The 26,587-nt window shown below is 43.3% G+C and overlaps 9 protein-coding genes across 11 annotated transcripts; 4 read left to right on the top strand and 5 right to left on the bottom strand.

Annotated features, from left to right (window-relative positions):
• The first annotated feature begins 2,614 nt into the window (after positions 1-2,614).
• On the top strand, positions 2,615-3,477 carry BCIN_16g00510 (hypothetical protein). The gene has a single exon (XM_024697804.1). The coding sequence runs from the start codon at positions 2,813-2,815 to the stop codon at positions 3,131-3,133; it is 321 nt and encodes a 106-aa protein (XP_024553620.1). The 5' UTR covers positions 2,615-2,812; the 3' UTR covers positions 3,134-3,477.
• A 9-nt stretch (positions 3,478-3,486) lies between these two features.
• On the bottom strand, positions 3,487-7,517 carry Bcert1. Its single transcript, XM_001546832.2, has 3 exons — positions 5,729-7,517; positions 3,803-5,583; positions 3,487-3,719 (listed from the first exon to the last, which is right to left on the bottom strand). Exons 1-3 carry the CDS (start codon positions 6,009-6,011, stop codon positions 3,702-3,704), a joined length of 2,082 nt encoding a protein of 693 aa, XP_001546882.1. The 5' UTR covers positions 6,012-7,517; the 3' UTR covers positions 3,487-3,701.
• A 2,672-nt stretch (positions 7,518-10,189) lies between these two features.
• Positions 10,190-13,465, bottom strand: BCIN_16g00530 (hypothetical protein). Its single transcript, XM_001546834.2, has 5 exons — positions 12,581-13,465; positions 12,230-12,370; positions 11,287-12,177; positions 10,838-10,944; positions 10,190-10,719 (listed from the first exon to the last, which is right to left on the bottom strand). The coding sequence occupies exons 1-5, from the start codon at positions 12,946-12,948 to the stop codon at positions 10,559-10,561; spliced, it is 1,668 nt and encodes a 555-aa protein (XP_001546884.1). The 5' UTR covers positions 12,949-13,465; the 3' UTR covers positions 10,190-10,558.
• On the top strand, positions 10,991-12,733 carry BCIN_16g00540 (hypothetical protein). The gene is made up of 7 exons (XM_024697805.1): positions 10,991-11,419; positions 11,469-11,689; positions 11,747-11,816; positions 11,877-12,189; positions 12,237-12,336; positions 12,386-12,467; positions 12,590-12,733. Exon 1 carries the CDS (start codon positions 11,137-11,139, stop codon positions 11,329-11,331), a length of 195 nt encoding a protein of 64 aa, XP_024553621.1. The 5' UTR covers positions 10,991-11,136; the 3' UTR covers positions 11,332-11,419; positions 11,469-11,689; positions 11,747-11,816; positions 11,877-12,189; positions 12,237-12,336; positions 12,386-12,467; positions 12,590-12,733.
• Positions 13,466-14,837: 1,372 nt separating the features above from the next.
• Positions 14,838-18,254, bottom strand: BCIN_16g00550 (hypothetical protein). 2 transcript variants are annotated; one of them, XM_024697806.1, is made up of 2 exons: positions 18,004-18,254; positions 14,838-17,911 (listed from the first exon to the last, which is right to left on the bottom strand). In XM_024697806.1, the coding sequence occupies exon 2, from the start codon at positions 17,545-17,547 to the stop codon at positions 14,980-14,982; it is 2,568 nt and encodes an 855-aa protein (XP_024553622.1). In that variant the 5' UTR covers positions 17,548-17,911; positions 18,004-18,254; the 3' UTR covers positions 14,838-14,979. The 2 variants fall into 2 exon arrangements, with proteins under 2 accessions (XP_024553622.1, XP_001546886.1); XM_001546836.2 differs by having other exon boundaries at positions 14,843-18,254.
• Positions 18,255-18,456: 202 nt separating this feature from the next.
• BCIN_16g00560 (hypothetical protein) lies at positions 18,457-20,595 on the top strand. Its single transcript, XM_024697807.1, has one exon. The coding sequence runs from the start codon at positions 18,597-18,599 to the stop codon at positions 20,514-20,516; it is 1,920 nt and encodes a 639-aa protein (XP_024553623.1). The 5' UTR covers positions 18,457-18,596; the 3' UTR covers positions 20,517-20,595.
• A 25-nt stretch (positions 20,596-20,620) lies between these two features.
• BCIN_16g00570 (hypothetical protein) lies at positions 20,621-22,445 on the bottom strand. Of its 2 annotated transcripts, none has more exons than XM_001546839.2 (3): positions 21,751-22,445; positions 21,372-21,559; positions 20,621-21,258 (listed from the first exon to the last, which is right to left on the bottom strand). In XM_001546839.2, exons 1-3 carry the CDS (start codon positions 22,136-22,138, stop codon positions 20,836-20,838), a joined length of 999 nt encoding a protein of 332 aa, XP_001546889.1. In that variant the 5' UTR covers positions 22,139-22,445; the 3' UTR covers positions 20,621-20,835. The 2 variants fall into 2 exon arrangements, with proteins under 2 accessions (XP_001546889.1, XP_024553624.1); XM_024697808.1 differs by having other exon boundaries at positions 21,306-21,559.
• Positions 22,446-23,528: 1,083 nt separating this feature from the next.
• On the bottom strand, positions 23,529-25,067 carry BCIN_16g00580 (hypothetical protein). Its single transcript, XM_001546841.2, has one exon. The coding sequence runs from the start codon at positions 24,908-24,910 to the stop codon at positions 23,870-23,872; it is 1,041 nt and encodes a 346-aa protein (XP_001546891.2). The 5' UTR covers positions 24,911-25,067; the 3' UTR covers positions 23,529-23,869.
• Positions 25,068-25,198: 131 nt separating this feature from the next.
• Positions 25,199-26,586, top strand: BCIN_16g00590 (hypothetical protein). Its single transcript, XM_001546842.2, has 3 exons — positions 25,199-25,431; positions 25,493-26,222; positions 26,278-26,586. The coding sequence occupies exons 1-3, from the start codon at positions 25,381-25,383 to the stop codon at positions 26,370-26,372; spliced, it is 876 nt and encodes a 291-aa protein (XP_001546892.1). The 5' UTR covers positions 25,199-25,380; the 3' UTR covers positions 26,373-26,586.
• Position 26,587: the final 1 nt, after the last annotated feature.

The raw sequence follows: 26,587 nt of genomic DNA on the forward strand, positions 1-26,587 counted from the left end.
TCTACATCCACATCACATCTAGGTACTAGAACGAACGAACTACTTTGTACCACAGTACAGTATAATACAACAAGTACCACATCCATTTTTCACTCACAACCCAAGTATAATATTTCATGCATGAGATGAAACATCCAGACGCAAAAGAAAACAGGTACTACGCCGAATACTCACTAGATGAGGAGAGGTGGATAGTTGATTGCGCGACAAAGATAAAAATAAAAATCCTTAAGAAAGTGGCTGGGAAGCCAACGCGGTGACGTGACGTGAAGGGAAGTGAAGTGAAGGGTAACCGGTGATGGGTTGTCAATGCTTATTAGGCCTAATACTGTAACTACTTGCGAGGGATACTGGAGATAACGAGTGGCATTAATATAGCATTAAGGAATTTAATCTTGTATTCTCGTTCATCGTTAACTTATATCTTCATTGTATCATTACCATAGTTATATAAATACAAATACTTCCATCCATATAACAAACAAAAAGAAGTGATCCCCAACCACCCACGTTACCCCCCAGCTAGCTATCTAGCTATCTACCTGTCTACCTGTCTACCTATGCAATATCCCTCCGTACGCGCTTACCCATCCCAAACCCATACCCAAACCCAAACTTCATCCCCGCCTCTCAATTTTCCCAACCCCAAGCAAAAAAACGACAAAAAAAAATGTAGATGGCAGGACAACCAAACCAAGTAAGTGTGTGTGCGCCTGTGTGTGTGACATTATAATACAAGAACCTCTTCTATCCATTCCTCTCTTCCCTTCCCTCTTCTCTCTTTTTGATTCTCTTCTTCCATTCCATTACTCGCTGATTCTTCACATCTATCTATCTGCTCCCCAAGAAACTAAATCTAAAGTCTTCATTCACTATCCATCGGATTCTGATTCTCTTATCGGAACTAATAGTAACCATCGCATTGTTTACTTGCGAACTCGCTATCTACACCGATATTATATCGTCTATCATCGCAAAATCCTCAGCCCCATCCAAATAATAGACCGAGTAGAATTGGAATATCAAGGTATGTATCATCAGAACACTCTTGTTTGAGTGTTTGGTTTTTTTTTTATATAGACTGAAGGGAGAATATATATTAACATCCCATCCTAGATTTCCACATCTAAATCAACTTTCCCTCTCACATTCACATTTCCATCCCATCTCGTCTCATCACACCCCGCCAATCTAATCCACCCACCAAATTCACCACATCCAACTTCCATCCACCTCTCACTCACCGCTCAACTCCCAAAACACCCCCTCCCACCACCACCACCACCACCGCCAAAATGCAAGAAAACACCGTCATCGCCATAATCATCATCATCCTCTTCCTAATCCTCGCTCTGATCGCCTACGGCATTTACAGACTCGTCCAGCAAGCTCGCGGCGGCTCCTCAACCATCTCTGGTAGTTCAGGGAGTTCAGGAAGTTTAGCTGATGATTAAAAAAATTAAAATTAAAATTAAACTTTTTCTTCTTCCTTTTTTCTGTTCTTTCCTTGGAGTGGGAAAGAGGCGGGAAGGAAGGAAGGGAAGGGAAGAGAAGAGAAGAGAAGGAGATGTGGGAGTGCAAGAGAAAGAGAAATGAGAAAGGAGAGGAGAGGAAAGAAGACTGCATTGGATGGGATTGAGAAAAAAAGTTCCATCTCCATGCTTCTACTTCTGCTTCTGTTTCTTCAAATTTTGCCGCATAGGTTGTCAGAAACATACCTACCTACATACGCATGCATGCAAGTCACGAATCAAATCACGAATGGATGATTTAAATGAATTGAGCGCATGGAGCGAATCACGGAGACAATTAGGTTCTGATACATTCATTCATTCATTCATCCATTCATTCTCACATTTGTACGCATCTACTCTACTCTCTGCAGATCCGCTCAATAGAGAGATAGAGAAATGAAGAGAAAGAGCGTGATCAAATCAAAGATCAAAAAAAAAAAAAAAAAAAAAAAAAAAAACAACAACAACGATGCAATGCAATGGAATCAGGAATCAGGAAACGAGGAATCTACTCGAAACGGAACGGGACGGGGCAGGATGGGCGTGGTATGGAAATGAGAGTAACACTAAACTCCAGATCCGATCTAATCTGTTCTGGAAAAGGGATGATGGATGAGATGACGAATGAATGATGATGATGATGGGATGAATGGATGGATGGATGGATAAATGGATTTATTTCAGGGCGGGGGAGAAAAAAAAAAGGATCGGTAGGGCAGCAGGCAGGCAGGAATAAAGGAAGGGATGAAGGATATATCTACATCTACATCTACATGTATATGATTCACGATACGAACAGGATGTTGGAGATGGAAATGCCTCTTTTTTTTTTTCAAAAATAAAAAAAATTAGATGTGGAAGAGGGAGGTTACTTGGTCAGTCGGTCGCACGTGTATATTTTGATAGCATGGCATGGCATGCATACATACATAACATAACATAGCATTGGAGTTTTTCGGTTTGGATTCGAGGTTGGGATTTGGATTTGGATTTGGATTCGATATACCACCATTATTCATTATTATTAGTATCTGCATCAGTATCAATACAAATAAAAAATACGTCAATTACCATATATACATTACCTACTCACTTGCTTCGATTTTCCATTCATCTTCTTCCCTCTTCACATTAAATAAATTCCTCGAAGCAAAAGCCGACATTCATCATCACCAAACTCTCATCAGGTCAAATAGGATGGAATGGCTATGTGCAATAACAGTAAAATATGGTATCATTCTCACTCTCGTTCTCATTCTCGTCCTCGTCCACACTGTTGGTCAACCAATCAATCTCATATGCCATCTTCCCCCTTTCCCATTTGCAACATCATCATCCTCCTCTGCCTCTGCCTCATATCAAATAATCCCCATTCTAAGTACAAGTGTACTCCCCGTCCCCATTCCCATCCCCCAAGATTATTCTTCCCCAGTCTTAAACTCACACATCCAACCCACCAGTACCTCTTACCCTCTCATCCCCTCCTCTCGTCCTTTTATTTTATCATCCTCTGCCTCGCCCCATCTCCAGCTCCCACGTCTTCTTCCCTCACTCTTATACCCATATCCTATACCACATCATATCATGCATTGCGTGCAGCCATCCCAAACCCCAATTGAATTCCATCCCATAAAAATCCATTTATCCATCCATCCATCCCTTCAAAAAATCCCAAAATCCATGCCCAAAACACATGTAATGCAATGCTCATTCCATTTACCCATCCAAAGATGAATATAATTTGGATACGAATATGAATGTATGAATATACTAAAAACCCGAAAAGAAACCCCCTCGATGGAATCTTCACAAGCGAAGCACTGCTCCACTTATGAATCTTCTTCTCATCTCATCAGTCCATCTTCCCGAAAAGGGGTATATAAGATCCAGTGCAAATGCATTTTCAGATTCCCAATCCCATTCGTAATCCAATAAAAATTCCCATTATCTCCAAGACCTTTCATCTCAAAAATGAATCCGAAAAGACTAGCGCCAATTTTTGCCTTGTCCCCTTATTCATGAATGCAAACAAACCAAGCAATGAAAATAAGCCGTTAAGAATAGAGGTATTAAGTTGATGGTATGTATGGAGACGGGAAGGTATCGTATGTATCGTATTGACTGAGAGTGGCGTTATCGTGATGAGAAAGGAGGAAAAGGTGCTGCAGAATTATATATATGTAGAATCTAGATGCAAGGAAGGAACTATAAACCATTAGTTTCATCTCATTATAACGATTTCCCAATTCTGTCCAATCCATCCCCCTTTCAAAAAGAATAATACTCACATTCATAACAATTAACATGGGAATGTCAAAGACATCCCTCTTAATTGTCCAACAAGAACTACAATCCACCTTTCCATCCTGTTGCAACGACTCGATTCCATTGTTCGCATCAATTTCCTTTATCCTATTACCCATTCCTCCAATCCCAGCCCCATTGAATCCAACGATATCCTTTCGCTTTCCCTTATCACCTTCGGGAGATTGAGAGGTGTCTTTTGCCGTTTGATATCTAAGAAGCTTATAACGAGTCGTAACACTTCCTCTACTGTCTCCAAATGCCAATCGTGCAAAATCTTCATAGAATTCAATGACGCTATCATCGTCTAACAGTTCCGCGAGGAAGATAGGTTGAGTTTTACCGTTCGGGTTCGAGTCGGCAAGGTTGACGGGTCGCATTCTAGGCGTTGTGAAACTTCCCCGTCCTGAACTTCCTGAGGATGGAGGACCACCACTTCCTGTATTGGTATTAAGGTTTGCTTCATTTCCTAAGAGGACTTCCTTCCTCCATCCAGTCAAAAGTGTGAATTCTTTATTAGCAGCGGCGATTTCTCCAGTCCTACGACAGACCACTGTTGGCGTGCAGCAGTTCAACATGAAGTCTTCATACTCAAATAAAGTTCTTTGAAAACATTTCTCCATGAATATTAAATCTTGTCGATTGAGGGTTTTTGTACAAGAGATAAAGGATGGTCTAATGGAAGCGAGTGATTTGGCTATCCGAAGCGTCTTGTTTGGCGAGAATCGCTTTTGAATGAAAGCAGTCAAGCTATGGAAACCGGTAGTATACGAATAAGGTTCATGGACTGTATCGTAGATAGATGAAGGATCCCGATTCCTCTTTCCAAGTATACCCGATGGCCCAAGCTTGCCAGATGGGCCTGACTTCGTATCTTGTCGTTTTGCTGGCCTGTGACTTGCCGGTGCCGGATAATTAGTAGTTGTCGGTGAGCTCTCAAATCCCATTGTACTTGCCGCAGGACTCGCATCAGTGCTAGGACTGTGTTGACTGCCACTAGTGGCAATTGCGTACGCATGAGGTAAACCATGATGTGGATTATTATTGCCAAAGACATTTCCTCCATTCGGTCTGTCCAAACCGACAGCAAAATCCGGCAATGAATCGTGAGAATAGATTTGATTAAAAGGCGGATTATTAGTGAAAGCTGAATTGTTACTGAAGCCGAGATCGCCAACATTTTGTGGCATTCCTGCACTTGAATCTTGTGGTGGTGTTTCTGCTGAGCCTGATGCCATATGCCCTAGCATTCCAAACTCTAATGCTCCATAATGATTTCCGAAATTTAATCCTTCTAAATCAAAGTTGAATAGTGCTGGATTACTGGGATCGAAAAATGCACCACCCCCAAATGCGGAATGAGAATCGTTTGAAACTTGCGGTAGAGAAATTCCTTGCATTCCAGCTGGTCGATTGCCTGCTGTGTGAAAAGTTGGAGATATCGGCGATGGCTGATTACTTCCAAAAGAGAGTCGATTCTGCAATGGCGGTGGCATTTGACCTTGTTGATTGGCTCCAAAGAGTGGATAAGACGGTGAAGTATCAGGTTGAGAGAAAAAGTTCCCCATACCAGGAGAAGGTTCCGTCGGTGTTGATGCGGCAGTGGCTCGATTACTGCTTACTTGTTGATTGTAAGTTGGTCCCAAAACAGGTCTGAGAGCTTCTGGTGGTGCATCGTGAAGATACTTGGCCTTCTTTCTGACACCATCCTGGCAAGCATCCGCTAAACCTCGCTTTATACAACGTTGACATGGACGCTCGTCCCCTATTGAATTCATTCTCAGCACATGTAGCAAATTTCAATGAAAATTGAGAAAACTTAGATAAAAATAAAGAGCAAGATAACGAATGGTAAGGCTCTTGGCACGAAAAAGAGCCCAAAAATGAATCCTTGATAAAAACAAACATACCACAAGTTAAATGCGCTCGTTGACAAGCAAAACAAGCTCTTCTCGCCTTCTTTCTTCTAGGTCTCAAGGGATCTTTAGGATCGAATTTTGGTTTTGTAACTGTAGCCGTTGCTCCTACAGTATTTCCATTCTCCTCGCCGTCCGGTCTTACTTTTTGTTCCGCCATTTCTTGATTATCGCCCTCTTTTCCTATAACATCAAGCTCTTGCTCATGATCACTATAATCATTCTCCGAAGCACCATCCGAAACCTCAGGATCATCTATTTCAGTTTCTCCCGACATCCTGTCTTAAATACCTCACTTGGTACTTGTGCAGAAGCTAGTTCGTTTTTGCGACACCACACTCCAATCAATAGAAGCCCCAGTCAACCTCCCTCGCCAATCCTTGAATAGGAGCCCTGCTGCAGCAGCCTCGTCACACAACCAAGGCAACACAGGATGGTGCCGTGAACCGCCCGTCCAGCAACAATGCACAATGACCTTGTCTCCTCACTCCCACACTTCCAGCGCACACTTCTACCACCTTCTTGCGTCTGCGAGCAATCTTAATGCTACAAAGGGTAACCCTAGCGATACTCCGAAATAAATTCTTGCCGCAAAGTAAGTACCCGAGTCTTTTCAATCCCTTACCACGTTTCGCCGCGTGCCTATCCGAACACCAACACGCGTTCGCATGCACCGCTATTTGACCGGCCTTGATCCTCTCTTTCCGTAATTCCTTCCTTCCCAGAAACCAGGTAGGTTTGCCCGACTCGGCCGCTCCGTATTTTCTCGTAATTTCCTTGGGTCCAAAATCCCACCCTTTCGTCTTTTCTCTTTTCGACAATCTTGCTTTCGATTCTTTTCGATTCTTGCTTCCGTCGGCAGCCAATCCAAAACCTAGTCTCTTCGTAAAGCACTACATCCACACATGTATAGTCACGCGGAGAACCTACTCCTTCAATCAAGCCTCCTCTCTCGTGCTGGAGAGAATGCGCAAATGTAATAATCGAATGCTGTGTTACTGTATGGAGCTGCAAGTATCCGCGAGCTAGTCCCACCGCAATCGCATTGATGCCCAAATAAAATGCCTTCCGCTACTGATGCGATTGAAAGACCCTTTCCCTTTTTGCGTATCACTTCAAAATCGATATATTGGAAATGGATATGTTCGCCGTCCTTTGTTTTCTCGAGCGGTCCGGGTATTTGGGGTTTCTGTCCCTTTCAATTGGAACCTATATACCTTTTCCTTTCTCTTCTTTGGCCCTCTCGCCTCGTATGGAAGAGATTTGAAATTGTTGTAGATCAGGAAGGCGGGGGGGGGGTCGATGAGTTGCGAATTGAAACTGCACTTATCTTCTGTGCAATGGCGGATGGAAGGATTTGGGAAGAAGAGGTGGTGGGTAAATGGGTGTGAGTGGGTGAGTTTGAGTGGGTAGAAACGGGTAAGCTGAGAGAGAGGGTATCAATTGGGGGTTTTCCCAGAGTTGGATTTTGGAAATTGGAAATTTGAAACTTGATTTTTTGATTGAATGACTGAATGACTGATTGACTGATTGACTGATTGACTGATTGATTGAACAAACAAATTACCTTTCCAAATGGTAAATCAATAGAAGATCTTTGTACTCAATTGGATGATGCAGAGTAGCACCCAGATTCTTTCCTCTCAAGCTTAAACGCCGCGTGGCAGGAACGAGGTTGTTTGTTGCGACCGTCTTGTATGGAAATATTGCGCGGGGAAAATTTTAGTGATGGTGATGTTCAACAGATCAAGCAAAAGCAAAAGAAGCTTTTCCCAAAGAAATCAAGTGGAGAGTGGAGTGAAGTGGATTACATGATAAACGGGAAACGGTAAAAGATGCTGAAATGAGTGAATTATGCTGAATTATGACGAATTATGCTAAATGGTGACAAATGGTGATAAAATATAATAAATTACGGAGCATGGTAAAATCACGATTGAGCCACAATTAAGGTTGACACAGCCACATTGGGAACACTCAATGTCTCCGCAATAATCTTTATCCAGTCATGCTATTTATTATTATTAACATAGCAATATATATTTGCTTAATATCAAACAAACAATTGTTAATAAATGGGAACGTCTTGAGTGTGACAAGTCCTTCATTAAATCCATTTGTTTGGCTTCTAGTTGCCCAACACATAAAGATTCCTCGTACACACCATCCATATATCTAGTATAGTTCACAATTCTTCCACTCTCACCAATAACCCAATTTCCCATCCCTATCTCGAGCGCAGCGAGCTAAGGGGGTTTGGGGGCTTGCCCCCATCATCAATAACTTCATCAACAGTATAAGAATCGGATATCAGAAGTCTATTGAATGACGCTTCGCTGACCCTCCGGGGGCCACTGCCGTGGAGGCAGACTAGATTGCATTATTATTTTCTATAAGCCGGTGACAAGAAGTGCGTACCTACTATTTACTACATTACATATGCATCCATACATAACACATAATACATACATAAAATACTATATAATACATTAAGTAGCAGCAAGCCATAGTAACTTGTAATACTCTACCAACCAATCCCAAGCATCCCACTCAAGCAAACTCACCACCCGTCCATCCATCACAAAACGTTCATTAGAAACAAGCCGACTCGCTTACCTTACATACCTGGGTATATTGTGTTGTACCATACTGTACTTACTGTATCCCACTCACCGACTGACTGACTGACACCATCTGTCTGTCTATCTATCGTATCTGCTTACCACCCTTCATCTACCAGCTACCACGTATTCTGCATCTTGGCTCTAATAGTCCTAGACACCCACTATCCACCCACTCCCTTACACACAATCTGTATTCATTCCATACATACATACATACATACATGCATGCATATCCATCCCTCCATCCCTCCATCCATTCATTTCCACCAAACAGAATCCGTTCCATCCCAATGGTTTCTGGAGTTTGTGGGAATAGACACATACACAATACATACAATACACACTGTGTAAACGAATCCCTACCCACCAAGTAAGTAAGTAAGTGAGTAAGTACCTAGAAACCCAGCATTCAGCATAAACATAAACACAAACAAGAAGAAGAACAAACCCATCAAACACCATTTCCCGTTTCTCTTTCTCCCAGATTCTTCCCTCCCTGCGCATCTTCCCATGAGAAATAGTCCACCCAAAGTACCACACACACGTATCACATACCTCTCTCCATCTCTCTCCCAATTCAAATTCAAACTCAAACTCAAATTCAAACTAGAACTCAATCACCATCTACCCATTCATCCATCACGTATGTTCTCCTCTCTTCTTCTATCCCCCTTCCCTTTCCATACCAATACCATACCACGCACTACCACCCATCACATCACATCACATCACATCACATCACAATCCACACCCCCCTCCCCCTCCCAAAATTCCTACAGATATATGCACACTCACCCATCCACCTCACCACACCACATCACAATACAGTGTACCACATACACACACCCTCACCTCAAGACGTCGTACATACACATCAGCTAACCAAGGTACATACATGATATGATATATTAACCCATGAAACCAGGGGGTTACCATCTAGTATCTGTATCTGTATCTGTATCTGTATCTCTATCTCTATCTCTATCTAGTATCTATCTTTCAAATCTTTCACATCTCATATTATATCTCCCGCGTTCTATTACCCATCTACCTGCGCATCTACCCATCCATCCACTCATCCATCCATCCATCATCTTTTTATAGAAAACAAAACTAACCCGACAAAGCCAACTCAAAAGCAAGAAAATCTTCTTCAAAAAGCTCAATTGCGTACTAGAGAAGATGGAGATGGTGGCGCACAGTAGCAGCAGCTAGCCAGCCAGCTAGCCAGCTAATTCAACTCGATATATACTATACTATACTATATTATACTATATTATACTGTGCAGATAGATAGATAGATAGATAGATAGATAGATAGGATTTCAAAATTTCAAAATCTCAACAAACAAAGATTTAAGCAAACAAATAAAATAAATCTCGCGCGGATCAGATTTCAAGACCTACAATATGAAGAACGGGGATTTGTCTATCTGCTCGGTATGTAAATATACATAACTACAGTAACAAATGCAATGTAATGTAATGTAATAGAATAGAATGTATTGTATTACACTACAAACAACTCAACAGAAAAATAGTTGATTAGACGTTCAGAGAAAAAAAGAAAAAAAAAAAAGGAACAACTCAGAATAAAATAAACACATCCACAAGACGGAATGAATGAATGAATGAATGAATGAATGAATGAACAAAGGGAATAAAAAAAACATCGTGCTGTGTTACCTCTGACACACACACACACAGACATACTTCCCCACCTACATAATGTTATTCCCTTTAAATTTTCCATCCGGAAGTACGCCTAGATTTTCCATCTTAATCCCCATCTTGGCGTCCGTTGAGGAATCATAATTGCTAGAGAGTATTTTGAATAAATGATTTGATTGATTTGAGGGGTATATGCTAAATTACAATTGATCTCAGCTCCGTCCATTTCCTAGATGTAGATAGATGAGATACCTAGGTACGAGAAACAAAGCAAAGCAATCATCAACACCGACATCGACATCAACGTCAACGTTAATTCGCAACGTCTTTTTTATTAATAAGAAATCAAATCCTGATTCTTCCCTCCTGCCTTTTTCCCAAAACGCCATTCATCCATGCAATGCCAACTAAGTCAATCGCTAGGTATATTTTCAAAAACTTTCTGTGCTTGCTCCGAGGCCCCAATGATTCTGAGCCCATGTTCATATTTTATATTAACTGCTGTTGCATGTATTGCTGAAAAGTCACATCACGCGGTAGCAAAACGACTATGTCCCCTGATCTTCTTCCCGTATTTAAAGAAGAGGTAGGGGAAAGGCGTCATGACCAGCGTCAAAAACGCCAGGAGAGTGGTTGCCCATTGATCGCCGAGCTTGTGATACATTTGGATACCAAAGAGCGGAAAGATAGCTAGTGAGATTTGTTCAGCCTATGTCTTTTTTTATTCTCCTCTCGTACATGAGACATTTATAGGTATGTAGAAGATTGATTTCAGGTCGATAGGGAAGAGAGGGGGAATAGGACTAACCTCCGAAACTACTTCTCATGAAACTATTCGCTGCTAGAGCGCTGGCTGCATACAATGGATATGCATCGACTAGGAATGTAAAGACGCCAGTAAAGACAAGAATGGTTCTGCATAAATCCCAACCGGTTAGCTACTTTTCCAAGTGTATCGTTTGGTACCACATCAAATGCGCATCATGTGAGACCATCTCGAGTCTGCTCTCTCACCAGAGCATGAGATAGAGTGAAGATCCAGCATCACATTTCCCCAAAGAGGAACAGATGTGCAAAACATGAAATGACAAGATCAACTACATCTCCATGCAGGAACGAAACAACCATAATGCAAGCGCCACTTCGGCGATGGAACATACATGGTTCGGGGACCTAATTGCAAAGCGAGAGACACACGAGAGGACATCACGAATAGTGAAGAAATTTCATGAGAAGGAAAAAAAAAACTTGACATACCCCATTCCGAAAATACCGGATCCAATGATTGGGAAAACCCAATGAACAGATGAATATGTTGTCCATGCAAAGAGGAATAAACCGATAGGAACGAGACAGGCTCCTAGAATAGCTGGAGGTAGGCGATATTCAGGTTCGGACCCACCAACTTCGCCCGTCATTTCTTCTCTCTGATTGATCAGTCTTACATAGTTCTTATGCCAGAAAGGGTCAGTAGCCGCTGCGATTAGCATCCCGATGAATAGGCCCAGGAATGTTAATCCAACTTGGTATGGTTGGAATCCATGGTTTCCCTCAAAGACGAGAGGAAAGGCGCCAAAGAATAGGTAGAGGATACCGAGCAAGATGGCCGAAAATATGCAAAGGTTGAGACACATGGGCTCAAAGATTAATAATTGACCAGGTCTGAGTAGGGAGTAACCAATGGTCTTCGGAATAGACTTGTTGAGTCTCTCATTAGGTGCAAACCAACGATCATCGCCAGTCTCCTTTCGAATCTGACGAGCTTTGGCTTTCAAGACAACCGGATGGTATGTTTCTGGGACGAGAAAAAAGATCAATATTAAGTTGCACGCTGACCAGATGATGAGAACGTAGAATGTCCAACGCCACGACGTGAATTGGTTAATGAAACCAGAGATCAATGGACCAAATGATGGACCGATGAACGGCGATGCTGTATAGAGTAGCATAGGACCTTGAAGTTGTTCTCGGTTGAACAAATCTCCCACTGTGCCTCCTGCGACGGACAAAAAAGCACTTCCGGAAAGACCAGCGAAGAATCTCGCTACGAGCATCGTTTGAATATTTTGCGCCACGGCCGAAGGAATGAGCCATAGTAAGAAGAAAGAAAAGGAGCAAAGATATATCGGGCGACGACCATAGAATTCACTATTGATGTCAGTAAGTAAGTTGAAGGAGAGACATCGAATAGAATACTTACGAAAGAGGTCCGAGCAACATTGGCCCCAGACCAAGTCCAAGGATAAACATAGAAAGTCCAACCGTAGCGACTTCTCGAGAGCAATTAAATTCTTCCTCTAGCTGGGCGTATGTACTAGTATACATTGATGACGCACATGTACTGATGATATGCAAGTCAGATTAGTATGTGTGATTTTCCACTTTTTTTTTGGATATAGCTTCACCATCCATGAGTAGGTATTCATGGTGCCGAGAAGGTAGGTGAACTTTGATATCAACCAGGATTTCCAGATGAACCCCATCTCAAAGTCCCCAAGGCAGGATATCAATTGAAGCAAGGAAAACATGATAAAAGATGGGATGAACTTACACACAAAAGGAACTTGCGCTAACAATAATAACCACCAACCACTTTCTTCCATGAGCCATACTTCTCGGACACATGGGATCACTGTCGCCACCATCAAAAATCACCTGGAAAGGATCTCTCTCTTCATCTCCTTGACCTTCAAAATCGCCCGCAGGATTTTCCGGATCATCGCAACCATATCCATTCGAAGAGCGCCTTCGTGCCAGTGAAATGGATCGACTTAGTTTCTTATCCAATGTTGGAGCGGGCGTATCTGGAGGTGAAATTACGATGGGTGCAAATTCCTTGTCAAATTCAGTTGCAGCATGCGAGAGTTCTGAAGGCGAGATTGGAAATTTCTCGAACTCGGCGTCCCCGATTGAGGACATTATGAGATGAGTATGGATGAGTGGGTTGCTGCTGTTGGTTGGAGTGAAGAGGGGTGAAGAGAATGGATGAATCGCTTGTGAGAAACAGAGACGAGATCCGAAGCTGCGATTGTGGGATCAAGGTATTGGTGAGATAGTAGCCAGATCAATTCATCATTCGGACGAATTCATAGGCAGGGTTGATGATGTGATGTATTTGATGGATATATTGTTGTGCACATTCGTTCCCTCTGGTCCAAAGATATACTCGGGGTGCAAGATGGCATCGGGTCTTGATATATAAATGGGTGTGAGAAAGTCAAAAAATATGGTTAGTGGATAATAGATACCTCTCCAACCTTAATCCAACGCTTTTACTCGTACCGCTTCCCCTGTTCTTTGGAGAATGGTAGAAATAGCTAGCTAGATGCACTGGTGGTGTTGTTACTCAGCAGATCTCAACTTTGTCATAAGATTGACATGAGGTTGGACTCTCTTTGCTATTAGTTGCTGTTAATTGTTCCTTGCAAGAAAATTCGCCTCAGCAATACGATAGATAGTCTTGAGGAGAAAGTGGGGGTGGATGTTGCGGGATTCGCGGGGAGTAAACTCGGCACCTCAGAGTGACATTGTAATGACATTGTAATGTCATTGTAACGGCATTGTGACCGGCAACTGTATCATTCTTCAGTGGCTCCAGAAGCTTGCCAGGATTTGGCCTCGTCATCTTCTTGCGGTGAGGATTATGATTGAAAGGAGAGGATGATTTGAAGTTTCTTCCCCTCTCCACATCTCTCCACATCTCTCCACTTCTACATTCCACACTTCATTGCTGCTCGGTATCTCGTATCAAGTCAATCTTTCACCGATTCCTGCTGTATCTGAGCCTCTCTTGATCCAGCCATCTCCCGAGCTCCAGAGTCTTCCCCAGACAGAGCTCGAGACAGGTTCAGAAAGGCCTCAACGCCAGACCAGACCGTTTCCACTGCCTTATTATTTGGTAGATTCTGTTTTCACGCCATTTCATCATTTCTCCATCTAGCCCCTGCGCGTGCGTGCTTGTCGGCTCGGTTACATAAACGCCGATGATCCCCATTTATCGTTTGAATATTTATCCCCCCTCGGCATTAGTATCAACACTGCACACTGCACACTGCACACTACACACTCACTGCACAGCACGCGTCGTGTGGGGGTTCGCATTATCATAACTCAGTGTCCCTCATACTTTAACGCCGGTAACTAATAATCGGCACTCTCAACGGCCGACTAGTGCCCGCTCGAGTAGGGGAAATTAAGTGTCTCTGGAGAGCAGACGTCCTCGATCAATCAACATCCATATAGTTCGTTTGGCTTTGGAGTTATGATGATAAATTCAATATCTTCATGGTATCTTATCGCACCCTTGCCGAATTCAATAGTGTAATATTTTCTCAAATCACACAGGAATTGGTTGTTGTGTGGTAGAAAAAAGCTTTTCTCTGTTGATCTGTTGTTGTGATACATTTCCTATCAAAAACACTAGTGGAGGCACTTATTTGCTTTCCGGGGAAACTTACTTTCCCCAACTTAAAAATAGGTAGTCGGCGTTTAAAAAGACCGACTCTCAGTTGCTCATGCTTCTTGTTGCTATTATGGTGATTGATATTCCTCTTGAGCCCTGTGCGCCATGGGAGAACGTCAATGTCTTATATTCGGTAGTTAGTACTGGGTCTATGCGGAGTGCATATATGTCATCCGGCGAGACATCCCTCTGTGAACTGCTCTATTCGGGAGTCGATAAAAACAAACATTCATGCTTAATCTTCAGAGCTTCTCTTTGGCCATGCCATGAGAGATCATTTGTTTACATCCAATTGTTTTAGTAAACATGCATGGAAAGTGACGAGAAAGAATTAAAACAAAGCAGATGTAGTTTCAATTGCAAAGTGGTGGTGGTATTTACTACGAACATCTTGTTATTCCAACTCCAGTCCCAAAATACGAGAAACCGTCATTCTCGTTCGGTCCTCTCAACTTATCCATCATCTCCATTAGCACAGTTTCTCAACATCACCCTTGCCACTTGAATCTACTCTCCCTAAACATTCCCACCATTCCTGTAGGAAGTAATCCCTTTTCCACAACATTGATCCCCCCAAACCTCTCCTCCATATCTGCCCCATAAAGCTGCAAAATCCACTTCTGATAATTCGACATCCCCCTCGTCTCCCATTTACCCCCCTGCGCCACTCTTCCCACCATAATATCAACCGCACACTCCTTTGGCTCGCCTCTCAGCTGGCCATACGCACTATACAATGTTCTCGATGTGCGCTCCCGATATTGTGTATATTCTTCAAACGAGGGGAAGCCTTCGAGGTCGAGTTCTTTATCATGTTTAGGACGACTTGACCATGCATCGCCATCATCGAATTCCTTTTTCGCACGTTCGTAACTATGACGCTCGTCTGTGAAGAACTTATCCATTATTTTATCTGGATTTTCCTCAACTTGATCGCGGATCAAATAGAGTGGCACAAAAGGAGATTTGAGGTCGAGACCACCCATGGACATGGGAAAATAGAGGTAGCCCTCTGGAATATTATCAACACCAAAACGAGTATGGAGCATGGATTTAAGAGTTGAGGTAACGGAGCCACCAGTTTTGGAAAAGAGTTGGGTTTGGATACGGGAGAAGGTCGTGAGAATATCTTCCACATGGGCGAGTCCGAAACAATGGGCCGGTCGACCGAAGTTTGTGGTGAAGAAACGGGAGCCGTAGATGTTCCATGCTTGAATCCAGTCGAATATAGATTTGCAAGCGTCCAGTTGAAGACTTAACTCTTTGATGTGATTATCAACTAGCTTTTGATCAATCAAGAATCGGCCAGTGAGAGGATCCAGGTACAGGAAATTCCAACGAACAAGTCCTTTAGGGAGAGATGAAGGAGACTTGGTGATATTATTAGGATGACGAGTTACGGTGCAGGAGCCTGTCTTATCAGAATTAAAGCCAAGTCCCATGAGGGTTGCAAACTCTTCCATGACGTTCCACCCAGATACGCAAGCTGATTCACTACCCCAGAACCATATATCGTCGTGTAAGCGGTATAGACGTGTACCATTGGTTCTATTGTTCATGGCAAAATCAAGACAGAAGAGAACAGTTTCGCCGAGCATGTCACTCAGTGGACCACTAATTGGAGTCCCACGTTTGCGGATACGAACAGGGGCGGATGGTCCATCGGAAGGAAAAACCATGGGTGCTTCAAGAGCGCGACGGAAGAACGATATCCATTTTGAGGAAACACCGAAATGGGATAGAACTGAGAACATACTTGTGTGAGAGAGAGAAGGTCCAAACCAAGCAAAATCGGAACGAACTACCGTCACAGGGTTGCCAAGACGAGTTTGCATTATTATTTCTGTGGCCAACGTGTGAAGCACGGATTGTGTGATTTGTTGAGGGGATTTGCGAGTGTCTGTTTCGTTTTCAGAGTCATCGTCATTGTAGCCGCCTCGTTGTTCCTCGGGTGAATGTTGTAGTTGTTCGAGAAAAATTTCAGAATCGAAGTGGCTCTCTCGGATAGCTTCAACGTTTCCACGATTGCTACAAGTTTGGTTAAAGAAGTATTCGCGTCTGTGTTTGTCTGCTTTAGGAACTTGTGTAGTGGAGCTAGCCCAGACATTGTGGGAATTTTTGAAATCGGTAAGCTTGCTTTTGAAGAATACGGACCATTTAACCCCGAGATAACGAAGAAGAATGGATTGTAGAAGATCTTCGTCATGATAAAATCGGTAACGACCGTTGACTTGCCGGCGTTGTTCGACAGTCGTACCCTCTGAGCCCCATTTCCACTTGTCGAGTGAGGATATGCGCATATTCAGAACGTCAGCGACTTCAGCGAGGACGACCTTGTTGCTTTGGAAGTCTTTAAGAATGGCACGCTTTTCATCGGTAACAAGATCACTGCGTAGGAGGCCGTTAATCACCCATTTTAAAGAGTCTTCGTCAAAGTGCACTTGGTCTTCCATCTCCTTTTCGAAGATAGCGGTCTGGAGTCGTAGATTTTCCCAAGCATTCTTGATGTCAGAGGTCGAGGTAAAAAGCTTGGTGAGGTATGATTCGATAGCAGCAGTATCAGTTTCTAGAGGATTGAAAACATAGTCTTCCCATTTCTGTCGCTGCTCATGCATCTCCTCTCGACCAATACTCTCAAAGTCGCCATCAGACGCCGTCTTTTCTTCCGAGGCCGAGAGCCACTCATTGACAAGTCGTCCATATAAAGAGGCGTATTCATATTTCAACGAATGAACGTCGAGCTCCTTCTCAAGTTTTTCTTGCCAATCTTTCAGGAGGCCTTCTGAAACGGATGGGTCATGTTGAGCTTGTTGAAGAAATAGCCGGATGTTGTATAACGAGATAGATTTGTTATCCTTGAGCTTTCCCATGGAGGCAAGACTCTCAATACGATCTAGTAAGATGCGGAGTTTCTCACTTTGCTTGGGCTGATCTGAAACGGTTTTAAGAAGTTCCGACTTGCCTTGCTCGAATGCAGATCTCTGGGTTGAAATCTCCTCGAGTTTGATGGAAGTGATGGAGGAGAGGGTATGGGAAAGAATATCGGTGGACGCCATGATTAAGATTTTTTGTAATGTAGATTATGAACTTTGACAAATTTTGCTGGTGGAAGATGTGCTTTGATAATGGGCAATTGTAGATGAGAGAGAAATATGAGCGTGGATGTAAATGATGAGCTTCCTTGAAGAGTATGAAGAGAGATGGAAAGGTAAAAGGGCAGACCAGTGCCATATTTATATGTTGGGGATATGATGGAGGTTCAATGTAAAATAGAGACAAAATTACATACCACTATGATGATATCATCACCAAAGGGTACAATGGGTCATCCCAGGCACAAAAGAAAGCTTCCCTGGCTTATGAAAGTGGCTTGGTATGGTTGAGAATGAAAGAGTAAATGGGGTATTCAACTTTGCTAATCTAGTTTCCTCTTAGTCGTTTTGACAAAACATAAAAATGTGTGTGTTGAGATGCACTGCTTGACCAATAAACTCATTAAACAAAGAACTAACCATGTATCAACTGGGTCCAACCATCAAAGATCAACAACGGCACAGAATTTATTTCTCCACTTGAATCGCACATGAGTCAACGGCAAACAATTCTCGGAGCTGTGAGTAAACAGTGGAATATCCGGGGGCCTCCAAGGAGGAGGCCTCCCGGAAAAATTTCCCGCAATTGATGAGGAACACAAAAAGCCCCACAAGTATACTTTTGACGTGCACACAGTACAAATCAGATACTTTCCTTAATCTTGGCGCTCTAGATTTGCAAATGACAGCAGTGATGGTAAAAGAAAAGGGACCAGGTGAGGTTGTTGAACTTAGGGAGTACCAGACTCTACGTCGGTTAATCTTGAAAGGGTTAGTGCAGCGTGCTCCTGTGGCTGTGCCGCTCACACTTGAGCCACAGTCTTCTCATTTGCTTCTCTTTCGGCTATAATATGTCAACCTTTGTACCATCATGATTTCATTTCGTATAGAAATTGAGGTGGTACTACATTCTATATGCGTTGAAATCTTAGGTGATTTGATCGATCACTCTGTTTGAGCGTCGTTAAATCTCACCATCTTCTGCTGTTCATAATTTTTAACGTGCATATAAAATGGCCAGTACTATTTACAGGCCATTGAATAACACAAGCCAAGAGATTCGAGTGATCAAGATTCTCCCTGCGAATTCAGGACGGTTTGATGAGGGACTAGCTTGTATATTTGAATATGTTTCTTTAGTGAATGTCCTTGGTACCGGTTTCACTGCGTTATCTTACACATGGGGCGATGTCGTTCATGATGAGAATCATCCCGGGGACGAGCAAATAGCTAGAGGATTTAGTGACCCCCCGAGAGCATTTTTGCCTGAGCCCAATACCGTTGATGGAGTACCTGTAAGTATTGGTAAAAATCTCCTGGATGCTCTCAGGTACTTTCGATCTGAAGCGGCAGTAAGAACGACTCAGCGGACATCGCCACAAAAGCCTCGCTTTACACCAGAGACTCGTATTTGGGCAGATGCCTTATGTATCAACCAAGAGGATCTGACGGAGAGAAATCAGCAGGTATCCATGATGCATCAAATCTATAAGCATGCTTCTCGCATATTAATTTGGCCAAGCATTCCTTATTATGGAGGTCAAAAGGAACTTGCTGCCATTATTGACAGTTTTGGAAATGATCATTGGAAAACTACTCAATCTCTGCTGAGACCGCACAATGCTAAGCTTATTGCCATTCTTCAAAACCCCCGATTTGATAAATGCTGGGAAGCACTAGAGGAGATCCACAACTCACCTTACTGGAACCGACTTTGGATTGTCCAAGAGGTCCTGAGCAATTCTGAAACCTGGGTATACGTGGGCGATGAGCTCATTCCCCTCCTCCCTCTTCTCGCCATAAGCCTAGCACTCCAATATCTAGATAATAGCGACATTGAAACTCTTCCACCATACACAACCCACATCGTCGAATCTGTTCAAATTCCTATCAATCTACCGCTCCTAGATGGCAAACTACATTTTTCAGACCCAACAGCCAAACCTATGGAGCTTCTCGATATTCTCCAAACATTTCGCAAATTCGAATGCAGAGACCCTCGAGATAAAGTTTATGGATTAGCCGGGCTTTCTAATTCATATCACCAGAAACTGACGATTGATTACTCAAAGAGCGTGTCTGAAACATACAAAGATGTCGCTCGCCTAATTATTGAAACAACACATCGACTGGAAATAATATGCGCAGATGAGAAAACAGAATGTAATTGTCCTTCGGGCTCACATCAAAACATATCTTCACTACCAACGTGGGTACCGAATTGGTCTTGTGTTCGGGAGGGGGTCGGTCCTCACCCTGGACTCCTAAGAGATCGAACTGCGGATCACTTGTTTCAGTGGAACGCCTCGGAGCATATGCTTATCGATGCATATATTTCCAAGGACGGCAATGTGTTGAACTGTAGAGGTATACATCTTGCTACTATTACTCATATCATACATCCAGTGGATGATCATGGACCTCTAGACTTTCACAATATAATTGAACTGCTCCACACGACATTTGGTATCAATAGCTCTAACCAAGTCGCGTTATTTTCGGCGCTGAGAAAAACTCTTTTGAAAACTGGGTATATAGGCGAGCTTGTATCGCAGCACCTACCAGTCCCGACTTTTCTCAAAATATGCCATATGTTTTTCGCTCAAACTTCACCACCGCGAGAGAATGATGCAGAGCTAGTGAGCAAATTGTTTTACTATCTCAAAATGGCAATGGAGGATCGATGTTTCTACACGGGTATGACGAGCGAGGAGGAAAGAGGGAAAAGCGTAATGGGTGTCACGTTTCCGTTTTCGAGAGAGGGGGATGTGATTGCTGTGCTGTATGGATGCAGATGGCCTGTTTTGTTGAGGAGACGAGGATCAGAGGAAACAGACGGGTTTAATGTTCTGGGAGAAGTGTATGTAGATGGATTTATGAATGGAGAAGGGCTAAGATTGGGGATTAGCGAGAAAGTTTTTGAGATTTACTGAGTTGGACAATGTGTCAGGATTGATCGTAAGCTTTTGGCCAATAGGGAGGGCGTTTGTCGATGGAGAGAACGATCAGTCACCGAGGCAAACTTCAACAGTGTGGGTGCGAATCAGCTTCCGAACACTTAAACTATATTGATTTCAATAAATCTTTTTGAAATCTCGCTAATTATGAAGGCTGCCTTCATCCGATAGAATGAACAATAGTTTATATGAGCCAATGCGGCTACTTTGATGGTCATGCTTATTCGCCATGACATGATTTTTAATAATCACATATCCCAATCAAAATCGCCTTTCTGTACGCTGCACCACAGCTTTAAGCTTTCTCGTCACCATTTCCCTTTTCTTCCCCATCACTCAAAGGACTCAAAATCTCATCCAAAATCGCACCCGCGTCACCCAAAAACAACCAATCATCCTTGCCCAACCCACCCGCACTACCCAGGCCCTCTGCATCCATATTGATCACTGCAACTCTTGCGCCCGCACCCCTCGCAACATCTACATATCCTGCTGCCGGATATACTTTTGCCGTTGTTCCAACGACCAAGATAAGATCAACGGGTGCTTTGTCAATCCATCGATCTACTTCATCTAGAGTATCTTCTGGGAGAGCTTCTCCAAACCACACAATATCCGGGCGTAAGAGAGCAGTAGTGCATTGGGGACAATGAGGAAGTTCTTCTTTATTGATCGTGGTTGTTTTTTTGGTTGGGTCAAGGAAGGTGATCATTGCTTGCTAGATACGTATTAGCTATAGGCGACTTTGAGGAAGTTGCATCGTACTTGGACTTCCGGGCCAACTCTGGATAACATTGCAGGGCTGAGGGTTAGGGGGATGTAAGGTCTTACTGTTTCGGTAGCTGCGGGGAGGATTTTGATATCATCTTCGCTGGTGATTGCGATAGATGGATGGAAAGGATCTTCAAAGTTGTTGCGTTCACGGTAAGAGCAAACAGGATCGGCACATTTGATATCACAGAGACTTCCGTGAAGAAGCTTGAGGGAGCCTTCTGGATGACCCGCACGTTGAGCCAGACCTGATTGGATTAGTAAAGACTTAGGTCTAATGCTCCCAGCAGTAAAAGAAATAGCCCAGAACACTGAGATCGAATCACGGATTAAAGTTGAGAGTTTGCAACTTAAAAACCCTCAATAGTCTCCAGGACGAGTATTTTCGGCCTCAAAATATGATAGCAGACAACATAAGATACATCTCTCTCAGACTTACCATCGACATTCTGCGTCAAACACATAAATCCCTCTTCTCCATCCTTCTTCATTCTCTTCGCCAACTCCCCCAGCGCGAAATGTCCCTTGTTCGGTTCCGCAGCAAATGCCTTATGGCGTCTATACGAATAAAACAACCAAACCAAACCCGGATCTCTTGTGAAAGCATCCAGGGTAGCCAGGTTTTGCGAGCGATAATTTCTCCACATGCCACCTGGACCTCTGAAAGTGTCAAGACCAGATGAAGCGCCGAGACCCGCACCGCAAAGAGCAAGAACTCGAGTAGAAGAAGCAAGTACTTTTTTGAATGAGGCAACATCATTACTAGGTCTGTGTTCAGGGTTGGAACTAGGAGCGCGTTGCAAAGGCATGGGATTTGCGGAAGCCATTTTGAAAGTACGGTGTGATTGGATGACTTTTTTGATTGCAGAAAGTTGATGTGATCTGGAAACAGTTGGCATTATGTTTTGGGGATGCAGGTGCATTATATGTAGAGTTTTGTGAGGCTGAGTGGCGCAGTTTGCCGAACCCCGCGCCATGGTTGCCTAGATACCAATCATCGTGTATGGCAGATTCACTGGTAAAGCTTCAATAGAAGACAGTGTAGTGCAACATTGTGAGTGAATTGTGAGATGATAATCGTTAATGTTAGAGATTGAAGATATGCAGGTGGCACGGAGGTTCTTATCGACGATCACGTGGCAGAACAGGATCTGACACAATTCTGGCAGTCAAACAAAAAAAGATGTCGAGAGCATCGTTAGATCTACAAAAACTATTCACTAAATTTCTATTCTATGCGGCCCCGAGCATTGAGCATTACCCAGGGAAAATGCACAACCCTATGCGCTGCATGACACCTGGAGTATATGGAAAGATCTCACCTGCATCAAGTCGGATGTTACGATCAGCAGTCTAACTAAATCACAGCGAAGCATGAAATAAGGGCAGAAGGTTGCCAGGTATTCTTAATCATGGGTGAAGAAGCTAAGAGGAAACCGAACTGTACTCAGGTCGAGTGCTGGCTTTCATTTAGCTACACGACGAAGAATGAACCTCTGATTGCCCCTATACGCAAACGCATGCCTATTGATATTGTCTCCAGAGTTTTGCGCCTAGACCCGGAGCAAAGAAAAAAAATCGAGTATGATGTTAAGCCGTTTGATTAGGTCGGAGGTCGGAGACTTGAGAGTGCTGAAGATGCGGCCTCGCGATTAGATGATAAAATTGACATCTTGTTGATCTGTAGAAATAGAAGAGGCAGGACAAAAGCCTTCTGCGAGAATGTTATCTGGGGTGATGGCAACGTGAAAAGAATCATATTCACTCTTGAAGACATTCCTGTTGCAAGAACAGTTGTTTCTTGGCCGACGAGGATGGATTTGTGAAGATGAGGCTTTTGCACGACGAATCCGCCTCGTCTGATAAGCTTACTCACTGCCACCGATAAGACTTGGTAAAAAAACACATCGTCATTCAGATATGCAACAAAACTTTTGTTGAAACGGTAATTTCCGTCTTGATTAATGTACGACAAGGCGGAAAGAGCAAAGGGGCGATTGGGTGGGTCATAAGAAAAGGACTACACGACTGCCAGCATTCTCTTCTTCCCAACTCAGTTGTTGAGTCCAGTAACACAGTCAAGTTTCCAAATTATAGTAACCGGCGCATTTGACGGAAGAGATGTTGATAATATTCAGATCTCAGGAACAGCAAAAGGCCACTCACTTGATGACTTTTGAAGTGTTCTGTTCTCAGTGAAGGACCGGCATTGGCTCGTGCGTCAAGCGGTTCCGCTCCGAGATAATTGAGAAAAAGGCTGTGCTAAGGCATCTTGCAGGTCTAGACGAGACCAACTTACTGTTGATGTATAAGCTTCATGCAGGACTCCACCATATGCTGAGGACAGAACTGGCTAGGCTGACAGACAAATGTTTGGCAGCCTCATAAACAATGAAAATGCGGTGCCTGTTAAGCATTTCAGGCCTACTGGGAATATTCTCTTCATTCTCCGTACTTTCCATTGCCCGTAAACATTGCATGGCAAAATAGCGAAAGGGTATCGAAAAAAATCCCGTGACCACAACGCCAGAACTCCACCTAGATGCCATCCATATTAATCAATCATCGGAATCATAATCGACCAAACCAGCTACCTTTGGTATGGACGAAGCGTCTTCAGGAACAGAGGTAGACCTCTTCCTCTTGATACCAGCTAGCAAGGCTTTGGTTGTGCTCTTGGCGCCATTTGATTGCTTGTTGACAAGGAACGGATCCATAGCAGCTCTTGTATTGCCTCTGATCTCAGCCACGGCATCGTTACGTTGTTTTGTAGCCAATGCCTTAGCTTGCTTTATTCGCGAGACGTTTGAGACCTTCTTGTCTGCTGTAGACGGTTGGCTGTCGGTTTCAAAAAGAGGCTTCGAAATTGTCTTATCGATATTGATTTGAGAATCTTTACCTCCAAATTCAATGAAGCCCGCCCTCTTTACATCTTCCTCGTGCTCTGGCAACAAGTCAAGGCCTAAACTCATTTTATCTTGTAGTGCAGATGCTACGCCAGCTTCTTTTTCTCGCGCCTTTCTCCCCTCTCGGAAAGCTCTTCTTAGTTTTCTATTCGCTTCATGTGGATCTTCCCATTGTTCAGAAAGATCTTGCAGCTCTTCCAGTCGTTTCTTACTACCTACTAGCCTTTCTTTCTCCTCTACCTTTCCCTCTAAAGATGCAAATGCATTGTTTCTTAGATTCTCTCTCTCCTCTTCGGACAAGATTTTGGTATCCCCTTCCATGACTTTATCTTCGCCTGTATCTCGTTTCCTCGCGCCTTCAGTGATCACATAAGCTGTATTCTTTGGATCCGTACGTATCTCAATCGAACCGCCGCAAGTAATGTGTTTTATGCGAAAACTATAGATTGGCGTCGAGAAATAGTTGCCGACTTTCTTCTTCTCGGCATTGAATCGTACTCCTTGTCCTATTATGGTGGGCTTTGGGCAATGCGTGCACCAGATAGGATATGGCATCTCGAATCGTACCGTCAGAATACCCTGAGAAATCTTATTTGCTCGAGCTCCTAAAGCATGCTTTCCATGCAACTGGTTTCCACTCATCAGTCCCTCCTGATCAGGAGGGACATAACGTCCCATGTTGAAGCCTTGCATTTTTTGTTTGGTTGGAAGCGAGCTCCGTGATGATTGAGCCTGTGTGAGTAATGGAAAGATGAGATCGCCTCTCAGTTTGCATATACTTTTGTTGACTCGAAAATGATTTTTGCTGGTCCTTTCTTAAAGTTGGGCATTTAACATACGGTTGATTTTCTGTGACGTAGATTGAGATGTGGTTGTGATAAAATCGCGACGAGAAATTCCCAAGTTAGTAATTAGCATCGGCTCTTGATAATACCGTATCACGTGCACTTGTGAGATTAAGGTTATCGCCTCTCAAGATTTGAGCATCTTATTAATGTCTCCCGTCGCCAACACACGTTCTCCTTGATATCATATTGCGACATCTTGTCTACCATTGATTCCAGAAAAGCGGCATTTAACATCTCCACTATTTTGTTCACATATCAACGAGAGGATTGATAGAACACTTCATTTTATATACACACGTAAAGACTCAGACCATCATGTCGGACGTAGCAGGATTAGAGAATGATATTAAAGAGTATAAGCTGCAGGTAGGCTCGCGAGTTATCATTCTATTGTTGTTTCATATTTGCAATACTGACATTCTTATAGCTAGAGACTGTCCAGTTGGGTCTACAAGCAGACCCTGATAATGTAGAGCTTCAGACACTACAGGCTGAACTCGAAGAAGTCATTTCCCTCACAGAATCCACGATCGCAGAACTAAAGCCAGCTCCAGCACCTGTAGCCCAACCAAAGAAACCCTCGGAGCCGCCGATAAAAGAAAAATGGTCACGAGAAAACCACCCTGCTTTCAAGAAAGCAGTGCCTCCTCCACCCGAAGAGCCCGAAGTTGTAACGTCTTTTTCAGTCAACGATATGGTATTGGCGAAATGGCATTCGGGCGATAAAGGATTCTATCCAGCCCGAATCACATCTATAACCGGCTCCTCTACATCTCCTGTTTACATTGTCAAATTCAAGAACTATGATACCACAGAGACTCTGCGAGCCAAGGATATTAAACCTATAGTCAACCCAAATAAGCGTAAAGCTGATGGTACCCCAGTCGTAGCTTCGGCCCCTACTCCTCCATCGACATCGAATGTTATTTCGGCAGCTGCCGATATTGATCCAGAACTTGCGCAGCAATCCAAGCGCGAACCAAGCAAAGTCAGTGATGGACCCACGAGACCGGCCAAAGTCCCAAAGAAGATCAAGGCAAAGAAAGAATTAGATGACGGTAAGAAGAAATGGCAGGACTTTGCTGCGAAAGGAAAGTTCGGAAAGGCAGGAAAGAAGGACAGTATGTTCCGTACCCCTGACGGGGTAAATGGTAGAGGTAAGAAACATTACCTTATTTCTTTCATACTCTCGATATCTAATTCTTTATGTAGTCGGATTTACCGGATCGGGACAAAGTATGCGAAAAGATCCGACGAGAAGTCGTCATATATACCAAACCAATGGCGACGAGGATGGCTTTGCGTAAGGGGAGGTAGGGATAGGGAAGGAAGGGGCTATTCTCTGCAAGTATAGGTGTTCAGGCTGGAATTTCCCTTTCTATTTTTCATTTTCCTTTTCTTCAGCATCATCATAGGCAATTTGATGTAGGCTGACATAGGCTTTGCGTATGAGGACTAGAGTTTTGGATGCTTGTTCTTCGAATGAACATAATTTTTCACCAGTATTGTTACCGAATGACAA

Source organism: Botrytis cinerea, chromosome 16 (assembly GCF_000143535.2).
Source record: "Botrytis cinerea B05.10 chromosome 16, complete sequence".
NCBI lineage: Eukaryota > Fungi > Ascomycota > Leotiomycetes > Helotiales > Sclerotiniaceae > Botrytis > Botrytis cinerea.

Bases quoted from the DNA above. Each gene is read 5' to 3' on its own strand.
- BCIN_16g00510 (XM_024697804.1), top strand. From the start codon at position 2,813: ATGCCATCTTCCCCCTTTCCCATTTGCAACATCATCATCCTCCTCTGC.
- Bcert1 (XM_001546832.2), bottom strand. From the start codon at position 6,011: ATGTCGGGAGAAACTGAAATAGATGATCCTGAGGTTTCGGATGGTGCT. The intron at 5,584-5,728 runs GTATGTTTGTTT...TGAATTCAATAG, and splicing joins ACGAGCGCATTTAACTTGTG to GGGACGAGCGTCCATGTCAA.
- BCIN_16g00540 (XM_024697805.1), top strand. From the start codon at position 11,137: ATGCAGGAACGAAACAACCATAATGCAAGCGCCACTTCGGCGATGGAA.
- BCIN_16g00530 (XM_001546834.2), bottom strand. From the start codon at position 12,948: ATGTCCTCAATCGGGGACGCCGAGTTCGAGAAATTTCCAATCTCGCCT. The intron at 12,371-12,580 runs GTAAGTTCATCC...GCATATCATCAG, and splicing joins AGCGCAAGTTCCTTTTGTGT to TACATGTGCGTCATCAATGT. The intron at 12,178-12,229 runs GTAAGTATTCTA...TGACATCAATAG, and splicing joins ATGTTGCTCGGACCTCTTTC to TGAATTCTATGGTCGTCGCC.
- BCIN_16g00550 (XM_024697806.1), bottom strand. From the start codon at position 17,547: ATGGCGTCCACCGATATTCTTTCCCATACCCTCTCCTCCATCACTTCC.
- BCIN_16g00560 (XM_024697807.1), top strand. From the start codon at position 18,597: ATGGCCAGTACTATTTACAGGCCATTGAATAACACAAGCCAAGAGATT.
- BCIN_16g00570 (XM_024697808.1), bottom strand. From the start codon at position 22,138: ATGGCTTCCGCAAATCCCATGCCTTTGCAACGCGCTCCTAGTTCCAAC. The intron at 21,560-21,750 runs GTAAGTCTGAGA...TAATCCAATCAG, and splicing joins TTTGACGCAGAATGTCGATG to GTCTGGCTCAACGTGCGGGT. The intron at 21,259-21,305 runs GTACGATGCAAC...ATACGTATCTAG, and splicing joins GAGTTGGCCCGGAAGTCCAA to CAAGCAATGATCACCTTCCT.
- BCIN_16g00580 (XM_001546841.2), bottom strand. From the start codon at position 24,910: ATGCAAGGCTTCAACATGGGACGTTATGTCCCTCCTGATCAGGAGGGA.
- BCIN_16g00590 (XM_001546842.2), top strand. From the start codon at position 25,381: ATGTCGGACGTAGCAGGATTAGAGAATGATATTAAAGAGTATAAGCTG. The intron at 25,432-25,492 runs GTAGGCTCGCGA...ACATTCTTATAG, and splicing joins TTAAAGAGTATAAGCTGCAG to CTAGAGACTGTCCAGTTGGG. The intron at 26,223-26,277 runs GTAAGAAACATT...TTCTTTATGTAG, and splicing joins TGACGGGGTAAATGGTAGAG to TCGGATTTACCGGATCGGGA.